Below are 19,703 nucleotides of genomic sequence, written 5' to 3'. Positions count from 1 at the left end.
TCACTACTTAAGAATTAGGGTAATGATTACTCCTGCTGCTAGATCTTCTTATTTACTGTAATAAATTAGGCTATACATCTAATTTGATTTCTTCATTTTTTTTAATCCTCACCTGAGGGTATATGTTTATTGATTTTAGAGAGAGAGGAAGGGGAGGGAGGGAGGAAGGAAGAGAGAGAGAGAGAGAAACATTGATCTGTTGCCTCCCATATTTACCCCAACCAGGGATCAAACCCACAGCCTAGGTGTGTGCCCTGACCAGGAGTCAAACCCTCAGCCTTTTTGTGTATGGGATGACACTCCAACCAACTAAGCACCTGGCCAAAGCTAATTTGATTTCTTAATGTGTGCATATTTATATTTAAATATCATCAGTTTTCAGTATTAGTGGCTACCTTTGAAATCCTATGTACTTTATATTACACACTTGAAAGCACTGAGAAAAGTTTCCAGCCTTTATTAGAATGCCAGAGGAGTCTATGGTAGAACAATGGTGAAGAGTGTCACTGTTTCAGAGGGAGGCTGATGGGGCCACAGCAGCCTCTCCAGCACTAGGAGAGCCTCTGCCAGCAGGTTTGGGTGGCAGCGGGAGGGAGAGACTGGGCTGCTCAGGGCAGTAATTAGCAGCAGCTAAGCCGACCTGCCTATCCAACCAGGCTTGGCTCCCACCTAGATGAGGGCATTGGGAAAATGCTGGGCTGGTTTCTGGGCTGTGGTTGGGCTTGATGGATTGTTAATCTACATCTCGGGGCCAGTGCCTGTTGTATGCTGCATGGGCTGTGGTTCTGTCAGCTGCTCAGCTCCCTGTCAGCCCAGCTCTGACCCACTAAGACAGGGAAAGTGGCAGCTTCTCGGTGCAAGTGGGTCCTAAGGGAGCTGGTGCATCAGAGGCAGGGCTCTGGGTGACTGGACTCTATGGGGTCTTTTCTTGGTCCCACTACTTCCTTCTCATATGATTCTGGGCAAGGCTGTGCCCCTATTGGAGGGGACACACTGTGCTCACCACCTTAAGATTCTAAATAAGGAGCTGAATGCAGACCAGCACCGGGGTTTGAGCCCTGAGGGAGCCAGCTTAATTTGCTCTATTCTCCAGGCCAGTGTTTCTTTATCTTTTTGAGGGCATGTGTCCCTATAAGAATCTGAGAATAGCCCTGGCCGGGTAGCTCAGTTGGTTAGAGTGTTGTCCCAGAACACCAAGGTTGCGGGTATGATCTCTGGTCAGGGCACATATAAGCAGCAGCTAATGAATCCATCAATAAGTGGAACAACAAATCTCTGTCTCAATCTCTCTCTCTAAAATCAATCAGTAAAAAATTTTTTTAAAAATCTGAGGACAGCAATTGCCTTTCATCCCAGAGAAGTGTGCATATACTCTCACATGTAATTTTGCACTTAATGTTAGGGTTCATGGCTCCCCTAAAGTCCACTCTTGGGCCTAAAGGTGAAGATCAGCTGTTTTAAAGTCTCACTGAACCACTGTGAGTTTCTATTTCCTCAACTGTGAAGTAGGACATCAAGGAAAAACACAGCAAGTGCCTGGTGCACTGTGGGGGCTCTATAAACAGCACCTCCTGCCCCCTCCCTCTGTCCTGGAAGCGTAGTCTCAGAGGCCTCCATGCCATTGGAAGGCCAGCTGCTCAGGACTGACAGAGGAACTGCTGATCATCCCCATCAGACTGGACAGTCCTGAAGAGTGGGCCACCTAGAGGGACTCGCCCATAGGCTCTGGAATGTACTCCATGCTGCTCTGCAGCAGGTTAGTCTGCCTATGTGCTGGGAAAGCCACATATTATGCAGGAGAGACAGGGGCCTGGGGAAGAGAAGAGGCTGCTGGGAGAGCACGGGCTAGCCCCCTGGGCCCTTTCCTCCTCCCACACAATCCACAATGTCCTGACCCTAGTTTGGATGGCAACCCAGGGAGCGAGGGCCCCAACCTGGACCTGCAGAAGCAGCAACAGAAGCACAGGTGTGGGAGGAGTTGAGAGAGGAGGGAGCAAGCAGTATGTGGGCTGCCGGTGGCAGTCAGGGTCTGTGTTCAGCAGGAGGTGGGTGAGGGCCCACTGTGACCGTGCCCTGTGCTACCTGCTCTCGTTCCTTATCTTGACTCTCCACAAAAGCCATGTGAATTGGACAGCATTTTCCTCACCTTCAAAATGAGGAATCTTAACTTTCAGACAGGTCGAGGAACCCGTACAAGGGCACAGAGCTTGCCAGTGGTAGAGTCAGGACTCAAACCCAGCATTACAGCACCCTAAGGCAAAGCGACACACCTGCCGGAAAATGTTTGTTGGTGGGCAGGGTGGCACGTGGTGAAAACTCAGGCTTTGGGGTCCTACAGGCCTGAATTCAAATCTGTGTGACTTTGGACAAGTTACTTACCTTCCCTGACACTTGGATTTCTCATCTGTAAAATGGGAACGATACCATCACCTCCCAATGAAACTCACTGAGTCCTCATGCATGCCCAGGGGCAGAGCACTAGACTGGGGACCCAAAAGGTGTTAAGTGTGAGGATGCTCTTACCCCCACTCTTGCAGGGCAGAGCTCCTGTTCTAATCTCTGTTGGGGAGATGGCCCCTGCCTGCCCTCGCCCTTGAAGGCCCGGCTTACCCAGCACGAGGAAGGACAGGACCCATTGTAGCACCGAGATGACCTGTAGCTGCTTTTCCACTTTGGACCTGTTGAGCCAAGTGATGGAGAAGAGGTCCTGGAGGGCAGAGAGGATGCTGGAGCCAGTGCCTGCAGCAGAAAGGAGATGTCAGCCTGCTGCCCCTTTCCCTCCAGACTCAGAGTCCCCAGCACCCACCTCCCACTGGCACTTTCCTAGATGTGAGAGGAGCATAAGCCACAAAATCACAGACACAGGTTCAAATCCTGGCCCTGCCACCCAGTAGCTACAAATTCTGGGTCATTATGTGCCTCCCTGTGCTCTAGCTTTTATACATACCCACTGGGAATGGTGTCCCCTCACAGGATCATTTTGGAGACCAAATGAGGTAGCCAAAGAGGCTAGAGGGTGGCTCTCCATAATTGACAGTTCTCTTCCTTCCCTCCACCCCTACCAAACTCTGGTCCTTATCCTTTATCTGGATCTAGTACAAATATTTAACCTTTGCTATCTGTGTCTGTGGGGCCAAGGACAGCAGTTCAACATCCAATTTGCAATGTTTTTTTTTCTCCAACTGTACTTTGAGCACCCTAAATCCCTACCCCACAGAGGCATTCCAGAGGTTTGGCCCAAAACTTCTCTTTCACCCTCTCTATATAAAAATCCCACTGTCACAGGTCCTTTCCACCCCACACTTTCCTGACAGCCCATCTTGGAGACGGAGGGCCCTCTGGAGTGACCTAGACTTGCCCAGCTGGACTATCAGGGAGACCGAGGACAAGAGCGCTGACTTGCACCGGGCTGTCCAGGCAGTAGAGCCAGGGCTGGAATCCAGGATTCCTGTCCCCTGCTCAGGGCACCTCCTTTTTCCCCACAGCAGGTGCCAAGTGCCCAGCAGACACAGCAGGCCCAAGGGTGGGCTGTGCTCAGGACCTGGTACACCTGTCCAGAAGTGGGGAGTGGCCCTGGGGAGGCACATGGGGGAGGGATGGGAGACCCCAGCACAGTCCTGAACCTCTGGTCCAAGGGCTGGTCTTCCAAGTCATCCCCTAGCAGCTGGCTCTGCCTCCTGAGCTGTGCCTGATGAGGTGAAGCAGGCGCCCTGGCAACTAAGAGCAAGCTAAGGGGTGAGCTGGGTGCCCTGGCTGGAGGGAAGACAGAATGGACTCTAGCACCTTCCTACTCAAAGTGTGGTCTGGGGGTTATTTAAAAATACAGGATATGGGGCTCCAGCGTGGACCTGCTGAATCAAAACCTGCATTTTAACAAGATCTTCAGTCCAAAGTCTCAGGTAGAATAAGTCTGGAATGGGGGAAGGGGTGAAGGGAGAAGCTGTGGGCCTCCACCTTTGCTGGCCAGGGGGTAAAAATGGCAACAGAGGGAAGGACATCAGACATTGTCTTATTTGACCATCTCCTACTGCAAACAGACCTCAAGGCCAACAGCTTGAGGAGTGCTTAAGGCAAGGGCTGAAGTCAAGCCCCCGCCTTTGGGTCAGGGCCACACGGGCTGCATTATTACCACTCCTTGGAGCTCTCCTGCTTGAGGGGAGGAGGCACAGAATAATCCCACATTGGTGACATGTTCCTCCATTGAAACAACTGTAAAGACCTGGGTCTGCTAAGCTTACGAAAGGTCCCTCACAATTAGACAAGGCAGAGTGCGGGAACTGCAGACATCTCGTCCAGCCCTCACCTAGACAGGAAGGAGAAAGCTCCAGGGACTCCTGAAGCCCCACAGCAAGTGGGCCAGGGCCAGGCTTTTCCCACGCCACCCAGACTGTTCTCACCCGGCCTTGCGCCAACCGCGGCCCACAGCCAGCTCTGCAACAGAGTGGGAGATGCAAAGACCACTGAGAAATGGCAGGGTCCCTGTGGGAGTCCAGGAGGGAGCTACCACTGTGCTCCCTGGGCCTGGGCCCGCTTGGCTGGCTCCTGGCTGTGAGATCCCAACATGGCTGACCGTAGAGCCCAGCCCCAGGAGCTGGCCGGTCCCATTCTGATGGTGATAAAAACGGCTCAGGGAAGTGACATAGCCAAGGTCGTTAGGTCAGTTGGGCTTAATTCAGTCCCTACTTCCAGGACTGCATCCCGTCCCCATACTACAGATGCCACATGTTCCTTCTCTCTTCTCCCCACAACAAAGTGAGGGGAGGCTGGGAGGAGACAGAGGAAAACGAATGACCAGCTTTCCTTCAGAGGGTGGGCCAGGAGCAGGGCTTGGGGCTCCAGTCCCAGCCGTGCCACCAATGTGTTACTTTGGCCAAGTCACCTCACCAATCTGGGCTTTGGTCCCCCATCTATAATATGGAGATAGGGAGGATGAACTCTACAATCTTTTCGACCCCTTGCACTCTGGTGTCCACCCTCCTTAGGACACCGCCTAGAGCCTTGCCACCTTGTGACAGTCCTGGTACAGTTGCCCGGCAGATGTACCAGGACTGTGAGGGTTCAGCTGGGTACCCCCAGGCCTCCTCCAGCGCTCACCACTCAGCTATCAGCACCACCTCTGCCCCAGCTGTGGCTGGGAGAGGTCCAACAGAAGCTAGCTGAACGCCAATGCTACAATCAGATGCCACCACTGCCACCTTCACACCCAGTCCTGGGTGGGGCCAGCAGGGAGCCTCAGCGTCTCCCCACGTCCCAGCTCCAATCTGCTCCCCTTCCCCCGCAGCCTCCCTCGGCTGACCACACTCTCTCTGCACACCCTCCCAGTCCCAGTCCCATTGCCACCCGCGCCTATTGAACTGGCTGTCCTCCTCTGCCAGTGTCTCCTGGGTGCCAGGGCTGGGACCTGATTCCTCTGTGTGCCCAGTGCCCTGTGCAGGGCCCATGACAGAAGGAGCTCATAGAGGTTTATTACATGAATGAACAGACCCATAGGCCCCAGAGGCGGTTGAAGGCCTGGATGCCCACGGCAGACTGCTGCCTGCCAGGAAGGCCCCAGCCCCAATGCTAAGGACCCTGGAGATGAGGTGGAGGGGGATGGGAGCGAGCTTCTCTCACCCTCCCTGAGCATGAGTTTTCCACCTGTGAGGGGAACGGACCTCCTACTTACAGATGTCGTTTTTCCATGGAGGGAGACAAGGCAGGCCATAGAGTGAGCTGACTAGTCCTATAGAGAAAAGTTCCCAACAGCCAATTCCAATAACTGCTCCCAGGTACAGCTTATTTCACACAGCTCATTTGCTCCTAGATTTGGGGAGGGCGGAGGGAGTGGAGCTGCCAGAGAGGCCTGGAGCAGCTCTCTTGCACCCAAAAAGGAAGCCCCTTCCTTCATGTCTCTATGGGGCTTCATCCACTGTCCACAGCACTCCCCAGGAAGGTAGACAAGGCAGGAATAGGAAACCCCATTTCACAGAGAAGGAAACTGAGGTAAGGTGAAGCCCAAAGAGGTTAACCATTTGCTTGAGGCCAGGATGTAGGGGAACCGGGACTCGAGGCAGGTATTTGGGCTCTGAGTCCCTCATTTCCATGATGCCACGCTGTTGAGGGCTAGTCCCCAAACCAAGTCAATCCACACCTCGGCTTCAGGGACACACCCCCAGCTATCAGGGAGGGCTGCCTGCTGTGCCCCACTCCATGCCCCAGTCTAGAGGGGACATTCTCCTGCAGATAGGCTGTGCAGGGAGTGTAAACCCAGTGTGAACCCCCACTTTACCCAGTGTTCCTACAAACTGAGCTCCGGCTGCAAGAGCTAAGCCAAGCTGCTCACAGCAGTGGGCCAAGCACGTGTCAGTCCCAGGCTCAGCTTGGGGATGGGGATGGGTGTGTTGGAACACCTCCTTGCCCAACATCTGATAGCAGAGTGACCAGGGAGGTGCACCCAGGGCTGATGAAAATAGGGTTTCCTCTACAACAAGCCTGAGGCGCCAGAGTCTGACCTCTAATCCCCATAATCTGAAAAAGAGCCCTGGGTCAGCTCTGCCCACCGCATGGCTCTGTAACCTTGGGCAGGTCACTTAGCCTCTCCCAGATACAGTTTTCTCGTCTGCTAAATGAGGACTATAATCCCAACTCACAGGATTGCTGGGAAGACTAAATGAAAATAATGCAAGTTAGGTACAGTTGGCATTTGTTAGGCCATTAAATGATAGCTACTGCCATTGCTTCTATTGCTGACCAGAGTGGGAAGAGGTAGTAATAATGAGCAATCACAAAGCTGGGTGGTATGAGAAGAGGGAACAGAGTGAAGGCGGTGACAGGGGCAGCCCCAGGAGGCAGTAAGGCCATGGCAGGGCCCCAAAGACAAGGTCTGGGAGGCAAAGAGGAGGGAAGTGGCGCTGTGGTTGGAGGCAACTGCCGGAACAGACTCAGAGGGAGCTGTACAGAGGCAGGCCCAATGAGAATGGTCTCTGACCCAGGAACGGGGGTTCATGTTTACCCCAAATAAAGCAGAGACCAGAAAAGTTGGAAAGGGCTAGAGCAGTCAGAAATGGCTTCCTGAGGAGGCAGGTGGGGCCAGAGAGAAGACTGGAGCAGGGAGCACTTAGGAGGGGCCAAGCGCTGTGTCAGCCGCTGGGGAAACAGCTGTGACCAAGGCACATGAAGTCTCACCTGTTAGGGGCCTTTTCTCTGAGGGAGAGATAAAGCTACGATGTAGTGTCAGGCAATGATGAGAACTATGAAAAAAAATAATTCTGGGGTAACGGGCTAGAGAGAGGGGCAAGAGGACTCTCTGACCTGTGGAGAGGAGGCCCTGGGCACGGCTAGCCTCCATGTGGAGGCAGGAGCACAAGGGTCATGTCTCTGGACAGCCCACACTACTTCCTCCAGCACCTTCAATACTGACATCTGGGGAGGGGGTATGTCAACCTGGGGACGATGCAAAGGACGGGAAGCCAGGCGTCAGGAGGATCTGGCCCCTAACGCGCAGGAAGCATAGCCTTGGTGAGTCACGCCCTGTGCAAGTCCCAGCTTCCTCATGTGTACAGTGGGGCTAATACCTACCTCGGCAGACTGTTGTGAGAATTAAATGATAATGTATAGGCAAGAGCTTCATAAAAAGGAAAGACCTGTGTGAATGGCAGGTAATTATTAAGTGAGCCTCAGTGCCCCCTCCTGTCTAATGGGTTAAACAAACCTTTGTCCTGCTTTGGAGCAGAAGTGCTGGCATCAGCAGACTTGGGATTCAAACTCTGGCTCTGAACTATTACCTGCTGTGAGACCCTAAAAGTCCCTACCCCCATCTGAACTTAGCGTGCTCCTTAGTTATGATCCAGGATTGTTGTGAAGAATCTAAACAACTTATGGAAAAGGCCCAAACAGTGTCTGGTATGTCTGTTACAGATCCAGAACGATGCCAGCAAGGTCACAGACATGTGAACAGCTTCTAGGGGCTCTGTAAGCGGGGAAGGCATCCTGTTCATTTCCCCAGGGGGACATGCCCTTGGAGCCCACCTGCCCTGGGCCACCAGCTGCTAAGTAGACAGTGAGGAAATCAGCTCAAGCTACTCAAAGAACTGGGTACAAGTCTATGGAGGCAGAGGATGGACACCCTGACACCCCTGAGTGACCCTTCCAGCCACAGGGAGGCCCAGGAAGCTAGGCCAGGTGCCAAAGAGATGCCACATCTTCAAGGTCAGAGGCAAGCTTTCCTCCAGGCCCGCAGGTAGCTTTCAGTGGGACTCCACACATGTGATGACGAGAGGGTCAGCCATGGTCTGGAGGGTCACACCTGTTATTTTAGAGTTCAAGTCCAGGGCTGGGTTCCTGTGAGGCTTGCCCACGAAACTGTCCCCATTCTGCACCTTACCACATGTTCAGCCAGACATTCCTTCCCTCCAATGATGGAGTCTTCCCTCACTCTTGGTCCTGCCTGCCTTCCCCACAGGTAGAGAGTTCTGTCACCTGCAAGTCCAGCCTGGCCACTGGTTCAGCACCAGCCTGGCACTGAGTGCTGACCCCTTGGAGACCTTCCTTGTCATTCGGGGCTGACCCTTCCTGGGGGAAGCCTTCCTCCACCCTCCCCACGTGCCCCCACCCCACATGCCCCCACTTCACTCCTCTATCAGCCTTTTCTCATTATGAGAGAGAGTGCGCATCTGTTTGCAGGAATCATGTCTTGTTTATCTGGGTCCCTGTGCCCAGCACAGGATCAGGTACAGAACAGGTGCTCCGTCAATGTCGGCTGAATGACTGGATGCTCAAGGGGGCTGAGATCAACAAATAGGCCTGGACAAGATCAGAGACATGCCCAGTCCACAGCTGACTGGCCCAGGCCATGACAGAGGGTCAAATGGAAATTTCTGGGGGAGTCAGAAGGGAAAGATCTCCTCCAACTGGAGGGGGAGCATTACAGGCAGGGCAACAGTGGAAGGCTGCTGAGGGAGGGAGAGAAGGACGGGGCCCAAACATTAACATGCATTCAATAAGTGTTTTCTAAGTGTCCTCTCCATGCCAGGTGCTGCAGCAGGGTGCTGCCAGACCCTGCCTCTGCTTCTAGGGCACCTGCTAGAGGCTGAGCTCTGCCCCAGAGCCATCTACCGTAGCTATGACAGCCCCAGGAGACAGGGCTGTGAACAATTAGGCACAGAGGGTTAAGTCAGAGCCAGGGAATCTAGAGGAGGCCCCCAATCCAGCGTGGGGGACGTTCTCAGGGAGCCTTCCTGGAGGAAGTGATGGGTCAGGCGAGATGTAAAGGATGAGGAAGAGTTTGCCAGGTCGACAGGAGGCAGGAGCAAGGTGAGGATCCCAGGACTGGAGTCCTGCAAATGGCATTTGCAAAGGCCTGGAAGGGAGAGAGCACACGTTTGAGGAATTAACTAGAAGTAGCTCAGCAAGGCTGGAGCAAGGAGACTGTGAGTGTGACAGTCTAGGTCAGAAAGTGGAGAGGGAGCCATGAAGGACCAGAAATGCCAGGCCAAATTCTGGATGCCATCCTCGCCCCCCCCCCCCCCATTCCTCCCACCAACTGCAGCAGGTGCCTAAGAGCCCCGAGGCCACCAGCCAGTTGTTTACCTGGTCCCACACATTGGTGAGTTCTTTTCTGGAAGGACTAACAATTCTCACTTTAAGGGTTCTGTTTTGAAAATTAGGGCAGAGCCCATTGGGACCTCTGGCTCAAGGGGAAGCCAACACAGAGCTGTGGGGGGGTCCTGGCCGGGAAGCTCCGGGCTTGGCCTCAGGACCCTGCCTGGGCTCAGTGGATTCCTCCTTGTTGGTCATCAGGGCCTGTGTGTAGGAGGACACTGTGAGTATCCACAGATATGCGGGTGCCCTGGGCCTCCTCCAAGCTTCTCTAGCTCTCAGTTTCCCCACTGGCACTAAATTAGGAGTTTGGGTGAGATCAGTTGAAATCTGAAGTCCTGACAACCTGGGCCTTCTGTGTTCTGCTAAAATCTACTAATGAATTTTTATCAACAAAAGATCCCTTTAAAGAGACTACAATCCCCTCCTTGGGCTACTCCAGAGACCTGAATTTTCAAGTGTTTGGTTTTCATGAAGTAAGGCAAGTCGAGGGAGGAGAGGTCAAGGAACTACAGCTCTTAGGATTCTATGTTCCTAACATTTTGGAATGGTAACCAGGCCCATCAAGGTGATTGCTGAGGACCCCAATGGCCCGCTTTCCCCACCCCCACCTTCTGACACATTAAAAAAAAATAGCTACAGAAGTGGGAGGGGTTGCCATGACAACGCCATCAGTCTGTACCTACATCACCAAGGAGTTCTCAGAATAGTCCCTGTCACAACATATGAGCAAGTGTGGGGAGCTAGGTTCTTCTGAGGCACTCACCTGGGCCCCAAGCAGGACACCAGCCCTTTTTCACAAAGATGAATTGAGAACCAGAATGCACAGGAGGTTGACCCCCCTACCGCCCTGTGGCTGTGAGGGGCAGGACTGGAATCACATTTCTGCAGCAGATCTGGAATGAACCTGAGGAAGCCCATCTCAGCCAGCCCTCCTCACAGCACAGGTGAGGAGGTCGGGGTTCCAGTAGGGCAGGGTCTTGCCCCAGTTCACACGGGAAGCAGATGCAGAGTGGAGCTCCTGGCCCTTTGCTCAGGGCTGTTCAATACATTCTAATAATGGAAGGAATTCACATTTTCTATTTCGTTTGACCTGCCCGAAGTGTTCGTGGGTTCATCTTCCTTGGGTCTGCAGCATAACCTGGGCAGATACTCTTATGACGCTTTGCCCATTTTACAGATGTGGAGACTAAGAGTCAGTAAGGGGTCATGGCTTGCTAAGGCTTCACAGCAGTTCAGGGGCTGAGTAGGGGCTGAACAGACCCCAGGCCGGACTCCTAGTCCTCGGCCCTCAAATCTCCTAGTAGCAGATCCATATCAGGAGCCCCCAGAAGTGGTAGAGGCCAAGAAACTGAGTGCTCCTGGTTCCTTTTCCCCCAGGTGGGTGTAGGTGAGCCACCCCAGGCCTGTGTGTCTCTGCCTCTTAGCATACATATCAGGACTTCAGCCCAGATTGGTGACTGGGAGGCCCTGCAGTCAGACTGCCCCTCCCACCCAAATCTCAAGCCTCCGTTTATGCTGTCCCCTGTACCTGAATGTCTTTTCCTGCCTTGCTAATGCCTATTTTAATATCCAGGCTAAATGCCACCTCTTACAGAAAGCCTTCCCCGACCCCAAGAGGATTAACTGCCCCACCCTCACCTCCAGGCTTCCACAGCTCCTCTCGCTCCATTCTGTCACTGTGTGGGTCACTGCATACTGTCATCCTGTGTACATCCCCCAGTCTCATTTCCTCAAAGGCAGAGAGCAGGGCTGACCAACCTGTGTGCAATCCAGAGTCTAACACACAGGAGGTGCTGGATCAATAGACCAAAGGGTCCCCACCGGGGTGAAGCTTCCTAGATGCCCCAGAGCAGAACCTGCCACTCTCCATAGTGTTGGGGGCCTGCTGTACATGTCACATAAGATAAATGACATGGACTAACTTGAATTTCGCAGGTTGGTTTACAAAGTGCTTTTCATTCATGCTCACTCAAACCCTCAGTTTCTTGAGGGTTTGAGATTTCTGACCCTCTATTATAGGGGGAGGGAGATCCCCAGAGGGGAGTGAGCTGCCAGTCATGTCTCAGAGGAAAGCCAGGGCTGAAATTCTAGCTCTCTGGCTTCTAAGCCCTGGCAGCAATGAAGGGGACCATGGTGAGCCCAGCTCCACCCACTTTGCACTCAGCCCTAGAGCCAGCTTCGCGTGAGATTGTGGGTGTCTCCAAGGGCAGGGAACAGCAGCAGCCCCAGCACAGGCAGACAAAGAGGAGGCCTGAGGAAGAATGAGAAATCGCACAGAGCTTCCTGCCAAGAGGAACAGGGTAGTTCTCAGGAGGGCCGAGGACCCATTAACAATTAATTCATTCAACAAATATTTGCTGGTCACCTACTACATGCCAGGCACTGTGCTGGATGCCGAGGAGACCACACTGAGAAAAACAGACAAGGTCCTTGTTCCTAAGGGGCTGACATTCTCATGGGGAAGACAATGACCTAAACAACATGATAATTTAGGTAACGATAAGGACTATAAACAAGAAAATAAAACAAGATGTGGTGAGCTTAACTAGGGGGTAACTCTCTAGATGGCATGGTCCAAAAAGGCCTATGAGAGGAGAAGCCAGCCCTGCAATGATCAGGCAGAAGGGCAACACACAGAGACGCTGGGGGAGACAGGACTGAGCTGGTGGGAACGCTGCAGGAACAGGAAGACCGCTGGCAGCTCTGGAGCACAACATGGTAGGAGATGAGGCCATGAAGCAGTTGAGCTGCTCACACGGGACTTCCTGGCCACGAGGAGGAGTTGGGAAGGTTTCAAGTAGGATGAGGGGCACCGGTCAGTTCACCTGGCATCAAAGCTCTGAGGGCGCGTGGTGTCTCTATCCATTGGGGCAAGCTGGGGCGGGAGGGTTTCCTCCAAAGGCCTAGGAGGGGTGATTTGCCACCCATATCATGAAAACTGGAAGCTGCTAAGCACCTACAATGGCCGGAGCCCTGTGCTCATCCCTTTGCTGCCTCATCACACTTCTCTCTTGGTTTAAGGAGCAAGTCACAGACTGGGAGATGGGTCTGGGTTTTATCCCTGGCTTTGGTAACTCTGGACCAGTGCCTTCTCTCTGGGGCCCTCAGTGTCCTATCTGGGACTTAAGGTCTAGGCCGGATCCAGCGTTTAACAGATAGTTATGATTTTATGACTCAAGTATTGCTGCTGTATTTGGAGGTGGGAGGAGTGGGGGTGGGGCAGGATTTCCACACTGGCTACTGACTCACCCAGCCTGCTAGTAAATATTACTCTTGGCCCTTCTTTCCCAGCCCAGATGAGCCATTGGTAGCATAGATAACCCAAAGGTGGCCTCTGTGCAGTGGGGAAGTGGGACAGGGGAAGGGGAAAACTACAAAATATTAGGGAAGAAGGGAATATCAGATTGACGTTCTCATCCTATAATTTAGGACTGAGTTAGATTAACTACCAGACCTCAGTTCCAGAGTTATCCCCCAACAGTCTAGACTCTTAGTTTTACTGCTCCCCCCCCCCCCCACCAAGTGCTTGCCTGCATACCACCAGCGGTGGAAAGCTTCACCCCCACCCATACTGAGCCTGTTGAGTCCCTAAGAGTGGTTCAACAGAATTCCTCCATTATAGCAAAACTTGCCCCCCATAAACCCACCCCAATTCCTGGCCTTGCTGTTTGAGCCGCACAAAACAAATCAGCTCAGAACGTTACTGGGGCTGCCACCATCTCATGCTGGGTCGTTTGGTTGAACCCTAGAAATAGAGGCAGGCATCAAGAGGGCTCTGATCTGAAGAGCCTCCTGTCCAGGGGCAAAGGCAGGGATGCAAATGGGACTAACTCTGCAGCCTCCATCCCCACACAGGATAGTCCTTCAGAGATTAGAAAATATCAACACAGACTCCTGCCTCCCCCCTAACAAACAACCACCTACCCATGCTCCCATAGCTGGCCTTTTCTTTTGGCCAAGAAACCAGACACCAAGGTGTCTATTTCAATGTCTCACCCATTGCAGGACTTCCCTTCACAGAATCCATGGTTTCTCCTTGAATACCGCCACTAACAGGGTGTTCACCACCTCACAACAGTGGAACCTTATCTACAGAGGCAAACCAGGCCACTGGAGAGTGTTGTCAAAGACCAAGGATACAGAAAGCAGGTTTAATAGAGATGCCTAGATAACACCAAATTTCCTTCAGCACCCTCCCCTGCTCCACCCAGTCTTTCATCAAAGCAGATCCCAGAGGGCTAAATTGATTGGTTTGCATTCCATACCAGCCCTTGCTACATTCCATGATGGAATTCTTTGCAGCCAATTAAAAAAAAAAACAGTGTTTTCAAGATCTGATAACAACATGGGGAAAATGCTCCTGATATGATATTAAGTCACTTGGTCAAAATCATTCCCTCGAAGTCCTCCTAAATAACAAACTCTCAGTCAAAAACATGAGAGTCAGGGTCACTGGCTCCTGGAAGATACAGTTCCCAGCCTGCGGACAGCAGAGGTGAGAGAGGGCATCACCAGGAAGGACTAGCATAGAGAGCAGCCCTGGCCCATTCCCTGGGGACAAAAGAATTTTTAAAAGCATTAGTATGGGTAGGTCCCTTCCTTCCCTTCTTATGGGTCTTCAGAGGGCACAGTGAATAGACCAGCACTGAGAAGGGGTTGTCAGGGGCTATTGGGCCAGGCCACGGGGCAGCTGAGGCTGCTTGCCCCTCAAGATGGCAACAGCAGCTCACTACCTCCCCAAGGGCAAGCAGCACCCAGACCAAGAGGGGCAAACAATCATAGCAACAGTCACACAGGGAACAACAACAATGCCCAGGACTTGGTTAAACTGCGATACAGCTCCAGGGGGATATAGCCACTAGAATATTATAAGTGATTTTGAATAACAGAAAGAAAAATTCACCGTGTAATGTCAAGAGGGAGAAAATGGGTTTCAGAACTATATCTAGAGCATGCCCTCAAGTTTACCTATATAATATGTATAAATAAAATTATAAAGAATATACTAAAATAGCAACAGAAAACTATCTTTGGGTAGTCAATGCCAACAATTTTAATTTTCATCTGCTCTTCTATGTTTTTCAGAATTCCAATAATTATCATGTTTTAGTTTTATAATGAAGCTGGGTGGAGTAGGCAATTGTTAGTTACTAAAGAAAAATCCTAAGTAGGACAGGTTCAGCAAGCAGAATAAAGACTTAAGGGGAGCAAGGGAGGAAGGGAGGATTCAAGCAAGACCCTCAGACCAAAACAGCTACGATGACTTCCCAGTCTCCTGGATTTGTGTTTAATCCCCTGGCCAAGGCATTTGTTAAGGAAACCTTGGGCAAGTCATGCATTTCTCCAACTTCAGTTTCTCTAGCCAAAGGAGGGGGCTGTGTGGTAGGTGGAAATGATGCTCTTCCTCGAGGGGGAAAAGCTCTGGAGTTTGAGCTCAACTCTGCCCCTGATACACTGAGGGCCTTAGTTCCAGGGGCATGGGCCACACTGGAGGGCACCCAGGGTCCTCTGCCCCACTTTCTAAGTGTGCCGGGCTCACAGCTGCTTCTGGGTGGACTCCAGAGCCTGGACTGGAGGATGGGCATTGGAGAGAGGACAGTGCAGGCACACCTGTCCCAGTCAGGCATGTTCTCCGTCTCCTAGTTATTTCAGGGGAATACAAACCCCTAGCCACTCTGCCCCATCCAGTCTCTCCCCCTTGCTCCCTCTGCTGAGGAGACAAGGGGAGGCGGGGAAATGCCAAGGGCCACCAACAATGCTTGGGGCTGGAGAGGAGTTGTCAAATATCACCCCTATTTCACAGATGAGAAAAACAAGCTGGGGGAAGTAGGGTGATGTAACAGAGATTGCAAATACTTATGAGTGCGAGAGTGGAGAATGAATCCAGACTTGACCGCCATGCCAGGCTGCCTGGATCGGACTAAGTAACCATTATTCTTCCCTCATCCCAGACCCAGATGATCTTCAGGGAAGGGGTGACGGGGGGTTAGAGGGAACGGCAAGCTTTCCCAAAAGAAAAGGGGCCCTAACCTGCACAGCGGCCAGTCCTCCAGACCCATACGCTCATTATAAGAACACGCTCCCGCTAGCCTTAGAGCCCTTCATCACAGCTTTTCCTGAACACCTTCTTGCAGCTTCATAACTCCCGGACGAGAAAGCCCAAAAGGCCATGCAGACCCTGGCAACTTATATATCTCGGACTCTCACCCCATCGCCGAGACCCCTCACGTGACAGCACAGACCTTTGCATTAGCGCTCTCACTATGGGCAGCCTGGGCCGAGTGCTCACCTCGCAGGACCCCGGAGTACGCGGCTATGAGGGTCTTCATGGTGAAGCCGGTGCAGGTAACGGCCCTGCGGGAAGCCGCGTTACCCTGCGCCCCTGGCCCATGCCCCGGCCGCCGGGGCCAGGGCTTCGCGCCGATCACGGGAGCCGGGGGACCGCGCGGACGCCGGCTTGCCTACAGCACCCGAGCTGGGGGCGGGCGGCCCTCGGCGGTGGGAGGAGCAGCCGAACGCGAAACCCTAGGCGTAGCCACTGCGCTCGAAACTCGGAGCGCTGCATTTTATAACCTCACAACGGGGCGGGGCCGATGCGGGCGGGGGCGGGGCTGGGACCAGCGTTCCAACGCTGGCGCGCCCCACTTCCTCGGGGGAGTGTGCCTGGGGCTCGGCCCCGCGGGACCCCCAGCTTTGCGCGGATGAGCTGGCAAGCGGGAGAGGCGTGGAGGTCGAATCCTCATTGCAAGACGTGCACCTGGTTATTCCTGCTGCGCCCTCTATCCACCCCTCTGCTGCTACCCCGCGGAGATTGGTATGGCCTGGCTTCTAGAACGTGAGCTAGGAGGTGGGAACCAAGCACGTGCAGGGGGCAGGCCAAGGGCGTGCGACCCGGGTGTTGTGTTTTAATACTCTTGGCAAGGCCTTAACTTGGCTGCAGATGCTTTGGTCCCGCCTCTTGTCAGTATCAGGGGTTAGTTAGGTTAAGATTGGGCTCCTAAACCATCCAAGCTGCCTCTACCTTTCCATCTGTTTATTTAGAAACCTCTGTGAGCGCTGGGAAGCTAGCCCAATCTTCCCAGGCCAGGTACTTGGGATGCGCACGTTGGTGGTCAGTGACGGTGGTGGGTGGCGGAGGTGTTGGCCGCACAAACTTGCTGGCAGCAGGTCTGGGGAAAGAGAGAAGCCCCTGCCTTGGGCGTGTGACTAGGTGCCTTTCCCAGAGAGGTTAGTACACAGCAGCTTTGGAATCAGGTAAACCTGGAGTCTAGTCTGGCCCCACCTTTCTTGAGCCTCAGTTTCCATGACTGTGAAATGGGAATAATAACAATTATTTTGTGAGCTGTTTAGAAAAGTAGATAAGGCTAGGTATGAAAAAAAGCCTAACATGGCACCAGGCACATAGAAAGTGTTCCAAAATTATTTTCATTGTACACTGGTGAGTAGTTTTGTAGATGAAAGGCAGGACAGGCACAATAAAGCCTTAGAAAAGCCAGCCTATTTGGGGCAGGGCCAGGGCACCTGGAGTGGCTGGAGCTCAGGCAGCTGTGGGACAGGAGGCTGGGCTTGATCTTATGAAGGTCCTTGATTGCTACTCTTGTGGGATGTTGGGGTGGGAGTGGGGTTTCTGGAATGGCTTTGTGTAGGGACATGACAGTGGTCATATTAGTTTCTAGAGCCCTCCAACCATAGTGGCAATGGCTGGGAGAGGCTGGAGGCAGAGAGGGCAGTGAGGAGCTGCAGGAGGGACCCAGGTGAAAGAGGATGAGCCCTGAGTTAGGGCAGTGATGGAGGGAATGGAGGAAAGACCTAGTCTAGAGAAAAGCATAGGAGGCAGTGAGAACTATTGGACTGTAGTGAAATGACTTATTGGATGTTGAGGGTGAAGGAAGGGGTGGGGGCAACAAGCATATCAGTGAAAAGACATCTCCTGGGCACAGTTTGAGTAAGCTGGTTGTGGGGTAACAGCATAAGAGGGGAGGAAGTCTCTGCTGTTGAGGTCTTTACCACCTCAGGAGGAGGGGTATGACAGAAGCCACAGTGTCAGGGCAGCATGTGACAAATGCCACTGATGAGACCTAGAAACACTTCTGTTTGTTCAACCCTCTCAAGGCCATAGGAGTTTTCTTTGAGAAAATGTCATTGAGCTCTCAGGCATAAGCTGACCAAGAGTAGAAGAAAAAAGAGCCTAGGGTAGAGCATGTGGTGGGTCTCTGAGGCTGAAAAACATCTGGTGCCTTTAGGGAAACTGAGGAAAGGCTAGTGGCATACCAGGTTTATGGGGGACATTTGGGGCTGGTATGTGCAAAGTCTGGGTGGTAGGAACAGGTGTGGCATATTTCTGGGTAAAGAGGAGTACAGCCAGGTGGATGCTAAAGATGCCATTTGCATCCTCTCCCCAAAGGTGTTTTGGGGTCCTCTTGGAGGAAAGATCCCTGCTGGCCTGGAAGGACCACAGTGTGTGGATCCACCTATTTCAAAAGGGTCGCCTGTGGAGGAGGCGTTGGGCTGGAATGCATAGCCCACCCACTCACATCGTAGTATATGATCTAAGGGGCAGAGCTTGAACTGGGAGGCAAGAGGCCTGGATTCTGGCCTTTCCTCTACCACTGACTTGCCAGGCACCCTTGGGAAAGTCTCTAGCCCAGACTAGGTTTCAGTTTCTGCCTCATGAAATGGAGGTGACAGTTTCTATCTTGCTGACTTCATTTCAATAGTTAAGGATCAAATGAAATCACAGCATGTAAAAGGATGTTACCACTATGCTATGAAAAGTAAGATATTATCTTAAATGGCAAGATTTTGGATCTTAAGTTCTCTGAAACATTTAGATCCCAAGTTCATCCACTTCAACATGTTTTCCATGTGCACCTACCTTCCTGGGCCTGGCTTTCATTGGGACATAGAAGGTAATGAGACATAGTCCTTGCTCTTGAGGAGACCCAACGGAGAGATGGTATCCCAGAGCCAGTGCTTGCAGCCAGCCAGCTCAGCTATAGTGCAGGGGAACATGGGAGGCTATGTTGAAGTTCAGCCCTTCCCTCTGGTGCTGCCGTTGTCTGTCTGCTGTGTCTGCCTCTCCCCTGGGCCAGCAGCTTCCCAGAGGCAAGAACCTCATCATCCTGTTGCCCCAGTGCGGGCCTGGCTCGGCACAGTGGCTCAGTCAACGGTGGACTGGCCAATGAAGGAGTGCAATAGAGTCAGGGACAAAGTGCTATGAGAGCGCCGAGGAGGGATGTAAGTTAGGAAATTTAAGAGGAGAGGACATTGCTGCTGGACCTGAGATGATGAGTGCGATTCTGCCTGGCAGAGAGGAAGGAGCGGGTGTTTAGGCAGAGGCCAGGATATGGGAACCATTAGCACCCTGGTGGGGCTGGAAGGGGAATACAGTCAGGGGAGGGTTAGGAGATACGTCTGGAGAGGTCAACAGGGACCAGATCTGAAGGACCTTGTAATCTAGCTGAGAAGCTTTGGCTCTATTCTGTGGGGGTCGAACCGAAGGAGGGGTGTGAGCAGAAGAGCACCTTGGATTAAACTGGAAGGCTAGAAAGCTCAGGCAGGCTGGTGGTTTAGAGCAGGGGTGGGGCTTAGGGGATGCGGCACTAGAACCTGTCGCAATGTAGGCTCTTTACACATGTGTGGGAATATCCACCAAAGGATGCTGGTGGCTAGTCCAGGGGCTGAGAGGGGCCATCACTTGCTTCTGGGCCACCTCACAGAGTGACGATTCCCTCCTGTTGGCCCCAGCTGCCAAGCCCACAGATACTGCTTAAGCAGTTTGGTCCAGATTGGCTTTGGATGGAAAACCAGCTCTAGAATTTGAATAGCCCAGAGAGGACATTTCTTGGCAGCTTTCTGTGTTCTGGGTCTGTTCTCCCCTGTGAGAGGTGAGCGTGGGGGTTCACACAAGGCACTGACTTGTCCTGGCCTCCACCTGGCACATTCTGCCATCCCTAAAGTCCTGTCTGTAATGGCCTGCCCTGCTCTTCCTGCCAGTGTGTGAACAGGATGGCTTCGGGGCCAGGGTTACCTTTCCTTTATCATCTCCCAACCCAGCCCACAGATGCTTTGGCCAAACCACACAGAGAGAAGTCAAGCTACCAAGCAGAGCTTGATTGGAGGTG

General features: G+C 52.7%; 1 protein-coding gene and 1 long non-coding RNA gene across 3 annotated transcripts in view; one reads left to right on the top strand and one right to left on the bottom strand.

The window, feature by feature from the left end:
* Window positions 1–16,109, bottom strand: part of DGAT2 (diacylglycerol O-acyltransferase 2) — a 31,011-nt gene extending 14,902 nt beyond the window's left edge. Inside the window, exons 1-2 of one of the 2 annotated variants that reach the window (XM_090265599.1) lie at window positions 15,869–16,109; window positions 2,611–2,739 (exon numbers count right to left, since the gene is read on the bottom strand). In XM_090265599.1, coding sequence (XP_090121725.1) covers window positions 2,611–2,739; window positions 15,869–15,908 — 169 coding nt within the window. In that variant the 5' untranslated portion in view covers window positions 15,909–16,109. Of the gene's footprint in view, window positions 1–2,610; window positions 2,740–13,575; window positions 13,676–15,868 lie in introns of those variants that run through there. The other variant, XM_090265608.1, reaches the window with a different exon arrangement.
* Window positions 16,110–16,224: 115 nt separating this feature from the next.
* LOC150018515 (uncharacterized) overlaps window positions 16,225–19,703 on the top strand; it is a 30,654-nt gene continuing 27,175 nt past the window's right edge. Inside the window, exon 1 of the long non-coding RNA XR_016508898.1 lies at window positions 16,225–16,393. This is a non-coding gene — a long non-coding RNA (uncharacterized LOC150018515). The remainder of the gene's footprint in view (window positions 16,394–19,703) is intronic.

Source organism: Furipterus horrens, unplaced genomic scaffold (assembly GCF_987537825.1).
Source record: "Furipterus horrens unplaced genomic scaffold, mFurHor1.1.pri manual_scaffold_2, whole genome shotgun sequence".
Taxonomy (NCBI): Eukaryota; Metazoa; Chordata; class Mammalia; order Chiroptera; family Furipteridae; genus Furipterus; species Furipterus horrens.
The sequence above is the reverse complement of the archived record's forward strand: the minus strand, read 5'-3'. Positions and strand labels throughout refer to the sequence as shown.